At 37.6% G+C, this 10,427-nt stretch overlaps 1 protein-coding gene across 1 annotated transcript; it reads right to left on the bottom strand.

The window, feature by feature from the left end:
- Positions 1 to 7,567: 7,567 nt before the first annotated feature.
- LOC126481798 (piggyBac transposable element-derived protein 3-like) lies at positions 7,568 to 8,413 on the bottom strand. The gene is made up of 2 exons (XM_050105752.1): positions 8,003 to 8,413; positions 7,568 to 7,957 (listed from the first exon to the last, which is right to left on the bottom strand). The coding sequence occupies exons 1-2, from the start codon at positions 8,411 to 8,413 to the stop codon at positions 7,568 to 7,570; spliced, it is 801 nt and encodes a 266-aa protein (XP_049961709.1).
- Positions 8,414 to 10,427: the final 2,014 nt, after the last annotated feature.

Genomic DNA, 10,427 nt, shown 5'->3' on the forward strand with positions numbered 1-10,427 from the left:
GAATTTACAAAAATCAAAATCAGCAGGCAGGAGATTAAATTTTTAGGTCATGTTCTTTATCCATCTGGAATACTTCCACATAAAGAAACGGCTGAAATGATTAATTATTATCCCAAACCCCAAACAGAAAGATAACTAATTAAGCATACCTAGGACTGGTATCATATTTTCACAAATTTGTACCAAACCAGCATTTTCACAGTGATGCCCTGCTGCATCTCCTGTGTAAGAATTCCTCTTGGATTTGATCAAGCTAGTGCCAGAAGGATTTTGAAGCAATAAAGCAAGCCTTAGTCAATGAAAGACTATTGAGCCACTCAGACAGGACTAAATATTTTTGTTTAACCACACACATGTCTTCTCATGGGGAGGCACATTGAGCCAGATTCCTGAATTTCTAACATTTCTGATAATGGTTTTTATAACAAAATTGAAAAATTCAAAATTTTGATTCAATATGATGAAAAGAATTTGGAAAAAAAATTGATGAAGTGGACAAAAAATGTTTTGGGTGAACATTTATTATTTTAATTGTAAATCTTACAACAAAGCGGCCTCCATTACTGTCTTTATTACAGAAAACACACATTGGTAACAAAAGCTGTAAGTCTAATAAGTCCTGTTAATCTTCTTCCTCTTGTGCTTCTTGTTCCTCCTCTTCATTTCCTTCTTCATCTTCTTTCTCAACATTTTTAACCTCTTCATCATCCACAGCACCTGATTCCTTGTAATCATCTGCATCAGGTAAGAAGAGGGCAGCAGCCTCAGATGACAAAGTTTTCACTCTACTCAGAGATGGTTTCCTCAATGGAAAAATATGAGGATTAGTTGCCAGAAGCCTCCAGAACACATCCTCCATATTTTTTCCATGAGAAGACTTTCAGGAAAGCCTTTGGTGATATTCGTTCATTAACTTTTTTGTTGGTTTCTGCATATCTTCCAACAGTTGTTCTATTGATAAAAGTGTAGAAGCAATTACGTCCAGGCCATGGATCAGCAGTCTATGGATCCTGTTGGCATATTGTACCATGAGTACTCTTTGAAGTAATGTTGACATAATGCCTGGCTAATAGCTGTTTACAATTTTATTGCTTGCATTTCAGGAGGAAGTTAATTAACAAAAAAATTGTAATTATAGATTAAATAATGAAAAAAATATTCAGAATTAAGAACATATCTTCCATAATAGCCCCAGTTTAAAAAAATTACAGTCTGATTTCACTGAGCAAAAATATTTCATCCAAACGATGCAGTACTTCTTCAGACCTGGTAGCTGTGTGGTTCACAATAGAATGCTGCACTGGACCTGAAATTCTACCTGGCTGATTCTAAGTCTGGGACTCAATAGCTGAAACATTACTCTTTCCAACCTATGAACTAAAACATCTTAACTCTGTACTCTTTTTTTATTTATGGGCACTTCTTCAGGATCTGATCCAGTGGGGGAAGGAGCGAGCAAAATTCTCAGAGACTGTGAACAATCATACATAATGATTGAGTTGGAAGCATTAGTGGTTGCTGGGGCTTTCAGGAAATTTAAGTATTGTCTGTCTGGTGAACATACCTAAGTTTATTATGACAACCAATCTGTAAGCTGCTTTATGCATGATAGCATGATGATCTATCTTTCTTGAAGAGTTTAATTTTGAAATTGTATACGTAGATGGACAACAGAACTTCATCACAGGCACCATTTCACATCTTCTATGATGTCTTAATGAGTTTGTGGACATCACTGAGTACACACCTGACTTCCAGATTTTACTTATACATGAAAGCACATTTTGTTCCTATTATTTAAAGATGTGTAATAACACGAGTGTTCTACAAGATGCCAAATGGAAAGCTGTAAAGCAAAACCTTGTGTAAATGATTTCATTAATTATACTCATTGTTCTTGATGACATCATGGAGTTTCGAAACGTATAAACAAAATTGTAGCCCATTGTTATTTTCTTAATGTGCATTACCAATTTCAGCTAGTTTGAAATCAGTTGTATGCTACTGAAATGTATTTTGACCCTCTTCTCATATCTTTGAAACTAAGTAGGAATGTCATTTGCTTAAACAGCATGTAACACTACAATACCAAGAACATAACATCAGCCATTATCAACAAAAGGATCTCAGAAGATTACTTGCCTAGAGTCAGCAAATCCACCATTTACCTACTAAGACAATGCATCAAATTTTATGACTGACAATGGAAAACCATCTTGAAAGACAGACAAATAAAGCACATGTTAGTTTCCCATTTCCATCTGGAAGCAAATTCTATAGAAGGATTTTCAAGAAATTCAATAGATATATCAGGCCACATGTACCTACAAAACAGACTAAGTTGGTAGAATACTTAACTCCATTTGAGAAAATTGTAAATAATCTTCCACAGAATTTTCTCCAAAAGGATTCATGTTCTGTAAGCCAGAAGTGGATGAATGGGTTAAATCTCTATTTCAAATACCACGATATGAAATTCCTCCATGGGAAAAGGTTAATAAATCTCTGATGATTTTAAATGAAAAAGCAAAATATATGAAAGAAATCTCTGACAAGAGGCTAAAATGCAAGTGTGAGTATTGGAGCAGACAAGAAGTTCTCCTTAGAACTTACAAGAAACCAACTAAACTAAAGAAGTTAAACAGTAAATGGCAGTTACTGTTCTCAGGACCGTATGTGACTGGCAATATTCCACACCCAGGATGTTACCTTTTCCATCAGCATAACATTTGCTCACATATCACCCTTGTAACCCAACATGTTATATAGAGTGTCAATATATTGCCTTGGCCTGGTAGTTCACCAGATCTGTCACCAATCAAGCACATAAGGATCAACAGCAGACAACAACTGCAGCATCATCCACAACCAGCATTACCAGTAATTGCCCCTCTATTGAGCAACCAGTTTCAACACACATGGACCTCTGGCACCTGTGCGACACAAGTCATGCATGTGTTCAAATTTCTGGCAGTTACACCAGTTACCAATGTACCATTATTTCGTATATGCAATGACTTTTCTCATACTTACATTAACCCATGATCTTCCAATGTAAGTCACTTAAATATGTTACCTAGCCAAATGTGTTCTCGAAATTTTATTACTCTGCTTTACTAATTTCTTGGTGGTGGGATTTTTTTCAGTCAGGATATGCTATATAAAGACTGAGGAGCCTATATTCAATTTCTCTCTATTTAATTTTTGAGATAAATATTATTATAGCTGCACAAGAAGTAAAATTAAATTTTTGTAAATGTGTTTGGTGATAGCTGAGTCTAAACAGTACAATCAATTGCTTTTTGGAACAATTTATTGATGAAATCATCTTTCAACAGCCAACAATCAAACATAAATGCTAGCTACTGTAAATGAAAGCAACTTACCCAGGTAATATGGTGGAACGTGAAATGTAGGTAATGTTTTCTGCGATTTTCCTTTCACCTCTGACATCAGGAAGTGAACCCTTTGAGCAACGTCATATGCCATTACTCTCTCAACTTCTAGGTCTATGCAATCTGCACCAGGAAAATTATCCTGCAGAATGAGTTTTTTCTTCATCAGAACAAGACATTACATAATGACACATGCATTTTTTCAAGCTTTGCAAAGTTATAACAAAGACAGTAAAATGAAACTGCTGTCTCCTCAACAAAAGGAAGATTAACTATGGGCACAGATCTTACACATCTTCATTACTAGCACATAAGGTGATTCCACAATTTGAAGCAATAAACTGAATAATTGTATCACTCAAATCAAATTACAAGTGCTGCAGAATAAGGTACAATTAATAAGATTCCAGAAACAACTGTGTTACATTCACAGTGCTCACAATATTGCCTTGCCAACTGCAAACCCTGTCTAAAATAACTTGATACTGTGATACTGACAACAGATTGCTACTAACCATCAAGATGACGTGATGTGTTGCAGACACGCACAATGAAAAGACTGTTACACATTTAGCTCTCAGCCAAAGTCTTCTTCAGAAAAGAAAACATGTACACACAAATGCTTTCACCAGTAAGAACACCTCACACTCACACGATAGCCACCTCTGAGAGCAGAATGCAAATATCAAGTTTATCAGCAATCTGGAATGGGGTAGGGAAGGGGGCTGAATAGTATGTGGTGTTGATGGAGCATGCAGGGACTAGAAGGAGATATGACAAGACTGCCAGGCACAGCATCAGGAGCATGTGGGGCAGGGAGCTAGGCAGGGGATGGGGGAGAGGCATGTGGAAAAGTAGAGGAGTAGGGAAGGAGAAAGAGGAGACGGATTACTGGCAGAGGGTGATGGGACATGAACAGGGAGGGGGTGATATGAAAAAGGGGGTGGAAACTTTTGGGAGGAGAGTGTAGCAAAACTAAGTTACCTTAGGTTGAGGCTAGGAAAATTTTGGGAGCAGGGAATTGTTGCACGGATATCTCCCACCTGCATGGTTCAGAAAATCTTGTGGTGGAGCAGAGGATCCAGATGGCATGGGCTGTGAAGCAGCCATTGAAATCAAGCATGTTATGTTCAGCTTCATGTTGTGCCACAGGATCATCTGCCATGCTCTAGGCCACAGTTTGGGGGTGGTCGTTCATCCTGGTCGATAGCTGGTTGGTATTCACACCAATATAAAAAGCTGTGCAACGATTGCAGCAGAGATAGCGTATGATATGGCTGATTTCACAGGTAAAGCAATAGGATAAGCATGTGACAGGACTGGAATAGGAAGTGCTGGGTGGGTGGATAGGATAGGTCTTGCACATGGACCTTCCACAGGGATGTGATCCCTGTGGCTAGGATTTGGAACTGAGAGTGAAATAGGGATGGACTAGGATATTGTGGAGGTTGGGTGGGCAATGGAATGCCACTTTAGGAGGGAAGGGAAGACTACTGCATAGGAATGCCCTCTTTCCAGGGCCAGACAATAGGTAATCCAGGCCCTAAGAAAGGATGGCATTCAGTTGTTCCAGTTTGTGGTGGTATTGGATAATGTAGGGGGCACTCCTTCGTAGATAGTTCTTGGGGGTGGCGGGAGTATTGAGGGTGTGTGAGGAAATGGCATGTGAGGTCTGTTTGTGGAGCATGTCTGGGGAATTTTTAATATTCCAATTTGGAAGTTACATTGTTTCTTAGTGTAACGTGTTTTCTTTGGATTGAAAAGCAACATAACAGAGGATAGAAAAACTTCAGCAAAACTGTGTATATTTCTGAGCCAGTACAGAAAGCTAGCCATGATTCTAGGTATCCAACAACTGATTTTAAGCCACTTAAATTTATACATAAAATAATCAGAGACAAGTATAACTGATGTGCTTTGAAACACATTGTTCAAGGTTTTAAAATTATGAGTATATTTGCAAGATACACACATTTGTATATATTCATGTACATTTCAAGTCTGTAGAGTTTATACTTGACAATCAGACTAAGATATTAATTAGACCATTTTACTGACCCCCCACTCCTCCAACTCAGAAGATATAGTTGCTGAACAGTAAAAAAAAACTTGAGTGTCATTTCAAATAGGTATCCCACTGATACAATTATAGTCGGTCGTGACTTCAATCTACCCTCGATGTGCTGGAAAAATTATACATTTAAAGCCAGAGGCAGGCATAAAATGTCATCCGAAATCGTACTAAATGCTTTCTCAGAAAATTATTTTGAAGCGTAAATGGTTGCGAAAGCATACTTGACCTCTTAGCAACAAATAATCCTGGACAAATAGGGAGTAACATGACAAATACAGGGATTAGTGACTACAAGGCAGTTGCTGCTAGGCAGAATACCGTTAACACTCACAACCATCAAAAAGAAATGCAGAGTACACCTATTTAAAAAAGCTGATAAAAATGATCTTAACGCCTTTTTAAGAGACAGTCTTCCCTCCTTCTGATGTGATCATGAAAGTGTACAAAACATGTGGAATGAGTTCAAAGAGAGAGTATCGACAGCAATTGAGAGCTATATACCACATAAATTAATAAGTGATGGTAATGTCCCCCCCTCCCCCCCCCCCCCCCCTGGTACACAAAAGAAGTCAGATTACTGATTCAGAAGCATGCCAAATTTAAAAGAACACAAAATCCCCAACATCAACAAAGTTTTGCAGAAGTTCGAAATATAGCACATACATAAATGTGAAACACTTTTAATAATTTCCACAATGAAACTCTGTCTCGGAATCTGGCAGAAAACCCAAAGAGATTCTGGTCATACATAAAGCACACCAGTGGCAAGATGCAATCAATACCTTCACTGCATGATAACAATGGTGAAGTTACTGATGACAGTATCACTAAAGCAGAGTTATTAAACATGGTTTTCCAAAACTCCTTCACCAAAGAAGAAGAAGTAAATATTCCTGAATTCCAATCAAGAACAAGTGCCAAGATGAGAAACATAGAAATAGCTCTCCTCGGTGTAGGAAAGCAGCTTAAGTCACTTAACCCAGATAGTCCTGATTTATTTGTTTTTCAAAATTGATTTATATCTTATCTACATTCATTCACAAGGTTGTAAGGAAGAAAGTAAAAATAATTTTGAGTATTTATTTTTATTTAGTATTTCCAAAAATGGGCGTCCTTCCATAAGGACGTCAGGACAATAAGGGAACATGTTTTTAAAGTATATGACATTGCACAATTAACCTATACACATATTTTATGCACTAGTATGATAAGATGAAAAGCAACAAACATTTTACGCACATAGTAGTAGTTTTTTTGTGGCAACTTCGAGACTTCAGCTGCTTCTTCTTTTTTGTGACATCATCCATTGGTAATTCAGTACTATAATGTTCTCTTCCATCAAATCTAGAATCTAGTTTTGCCCTCTTACTAGGACGTCCTCTGCTGGTAGTGACTCTTTTGTGACTTTCAAGAATTGCAGTGACAATTCGACGATGAAATGTCAGATGATCTATGGGTGCTTCATTGTGCTTGTAAAGATCCCAGGCATATTGCTCTGCAAGTCTATAAAATGTGCAATGATTGGGAAATACCACTTTTTCCCTCTTACAGAGCATCTATATAGGGATACATTTTGGTCAGCTCGATCTATGCCTCCCATATGAGTATTGTAGGAGTGTAATAAGTTAGGTTGAGGCACGCTAATCCTTTTCCTTCGTTCCCTGGAAAAACTTGTTACAGATCGTAGTGGTTGCACTCTGTCAAAGTTGGTGGCTACAGTAACAACACTTTTGTCATTCCAACTTACAATGGAAATCCCGGATGCTGAGTCAGAACAAACTTCATATGATCTTCTATTTTCTTTTATCATTTTATCTGCAGATGATAGAGTACAATTCTTAACTCTGTTGCCTCTTATTGTTCCTGTTGCATCCACACCCCTCTCTTTTAGGTCACGTAGTAGTTCAATGCTCGTAAAGAGGTTATCAAAGTATATTTGATATGGAACACGTAGAAGTAACTGGTCAACATAAGTCATTACCACACCGTACCCCATACCTTTTGTTTCATAGTCCTTACTACACGTGCCAGCTCCATGGTAGGGTTTGAGCCAAATATATCCACCACTTGTGCCTCCACGCCAAAATTTGAATCCGCATCAGATTGGTTTCCCTTTTATGAATTGTTTGCACCCGTGACTTCCAAAGTACGGGACCATCAATTCATTGACAGAATGATGCCGCACGTGAGGCACAAATTGTTTGAATCTATCATTCAGCATACACAGTAATGGGCAGATTTTCCCAAAATGGTCTGATTTATCTAAATTGTCATTGTTGCATACATGCAAATTGGAAAAGATAAAGCCAAATCGATCTCTGGACATGACATTTGTTACGAGGTCATTGTGACTGTCTATATCTGATTGCCAGTACATCTTTCTGTGTGACACTGTTACATATCCACTTAACAGAAGTATTGCAATAAACACCAACATCTCATCTTCTGAACAATCTTGGCTGCATAGAAGCACTTTGTTATCAAAAAACTGTTAGAAATATTCAAATGGTGTTCGCCCTTTTTTCATTCCAACTGTGAACATTAGAGGCCATACAGGTGTTGGATTAACTATTTCACCACTTTTCCACTTATATTTCTTGAGGTTTAAAACTTTATTCTTCGATAGCCTTGCTGGTTTGTTTGTGGTTGTTGTTGTTATTGTTGCTGTTTTTGTGCTTCTGGAGGGTCCTGGAACAACATCAGACGTAAAGGATTGTTTCCTTGTTGCATTCATAGCATTACCATTGGTAGAAATGGCCAAATCACAAAGTGCAGTAGCATTGAGCTGACTTGCTGGTAATTTATCTACACTTGGATTTTCTTCAGCACACGAATCTTCATCTGTTACGTCATCAGTTGAATTTAGAGGAGGGTGTAATGTTACATTCACACCAGTATTAGGTATTTCCTCATCTTTTAATTCTAACATGTCCAAAAGTTCCATCAGTGTACATCGTTTTCTGTGAATTACCCTGACACCCTTCTGAAAGGACGGTTGAAAACACTATTGAATTACAACCGATGGAAACTTTCAATCGTAATATGAACCCATAAATAATATAGGTTAATTCTTTAAGATATTATATGACAAATTTCATAATTATTGGCGCAATATGAAAGAAAATATACATACCCATCGATGACAAGGTCAGTCAGTTCGTCCATGGTTAAATCGGCCCTATTTTCAAGACACAGTTTCTCACTCACTATGAATGACACTGTCAAACTGATTGTTGCAGCGTGCAACTGATTCTGCCTACTTCATATAACAATGTGTCACAGTCCATTGCAACAATGCGTTATTCACAAAAATAAATAATTTCAACAGTGAGTGATGTCGCCCTTCCAGAAGGATGTCAGGGTTATCTGGGTTAATAAAGGCAAGGGCTCCAGTACAGGTCATATACCAGTCAGGTTCCTTTCAGAGTATGCTGATATAATAGTTCCATATTTAGAAATTATATACAACCACTCACTCACATAAAGATTCATACCTAAAGACTGGAAAATTGCTCCAAAATGGGAAATAGGGGTAATCCTATGAATTACAGGCCCATAGCATTAATGTTGATTTGCAGTAGGGTTTTGGAACATATACTGCATTTGAACATCATGAATTACCTCAAAGAAAACAATTTATTGACACTCAGTCATCATGGATCCAGAAACATCATTCTTGTGAAACACAACTAGCTCTTAATACTCATGAAGTAATGAGTGATATCAATATGGGATGTCAAATTGATTCCATATTTTTATATTTCTGGAAAGCTTTCGACACCATTCCTCATAAGCTTCTTCTAACCAAGCTGCATGCCTATGGATATCACCTCAGTTGTGCGACTGTATTCTTGATTTCCTGTCAGAAAGCTCACAGTTCTTAGTAATAGATGGCTAGCCCCTCTTTTGTTCCTGATCTATATTAGTGACTTAGGAGACAATCTGAGTAGCCTTCTCAGATTGTTTGCAGATGATGCTATCTTTTACCATCTTTTAAAGTCACCCAATGACCAAAACAAATTGAAAAATGATTTAGATAAGATATCTGCATGGTGGGAAAAGTGGCAGTTGACTCTGAATAAAGAATAGTGTGAAGTTATTCATATGAGTACTACAGAAATCCGCTAAATTTCGATTATGCGATAAGTCACATAAATCTGAAGGCTGTAAATTCAACTAAATACTTAGAGATTATAATTACAAATAACCTAAACTGGAATGATCACGTTGATAATGTTTTGCGTAGAGCAAACCAAAGACTGTGATTCATTGGCAGAACACTTAGAAGGCACAACATGTCTACTAAAGAGACTGCTTACACCACACTTGTCCACCCTATTCTGGATCATTGTTGTGCAGTGTGGGATACGCATCAGGTGGGACCGACGGATGACATTGAAGAAGTTCAAAGAACAGAAGCTCGTTTTGTATTATCATGAAGTTGGAGAGATAGTGCTACAGAATGATACGTGAATTGGAGTGGCAATCATTAAAACAAAGGCATTTCTTGTTGTGACAGGATCTTCTCAAGAAATTTCAGACACCAGTTTTCTCCTCCAATTGTGAAAACATTCTATTGGCTCCCACCTACAAAGGGAGAATAGATCATCACAATAAAATAAGAGATATCAGGGCTTGCACAGATAAATTTAAGTGCTCAAATTTCCCATGCAATTTTCGAGAGTGGAACTGTAGAGAGGCAGCTTGAAGGTGTTTCATTGAACCCCCTGCCAGGAACTTTATTGTGAATAGCAGAGTAATCACATAGATGTAGGTGTAGGCCTTATCTAAAAGTTTATCTCTTACTCTCCAGAATAATCAATTTCTTATCACTTCCAATAAAGGTTCCTCATGGAGTGGACTGCCTACGTATGAGGGTTTCCCAGAATGTAATGCACCACATTTTTTTCTTCTACAATTCTTTATTGAACATAATGAGGATTACACACACAAAAGAA

Source organism: Schistocerca serialis, chromosome 5, assembly GCF_023864345.2.
Source record: "Schistocerca serialis cubense isolate TAMUIC-IGC-003099 chromosome 5, iqSchSeri2.2, whole genome shotgun sequence".
Classification (NCBI taxonomy): Eukaryota; Metazoa; Arthropoda; class Insecta; order Orthoptera; family Acrididae; genus Schistocerca; species Schistocerca serialis.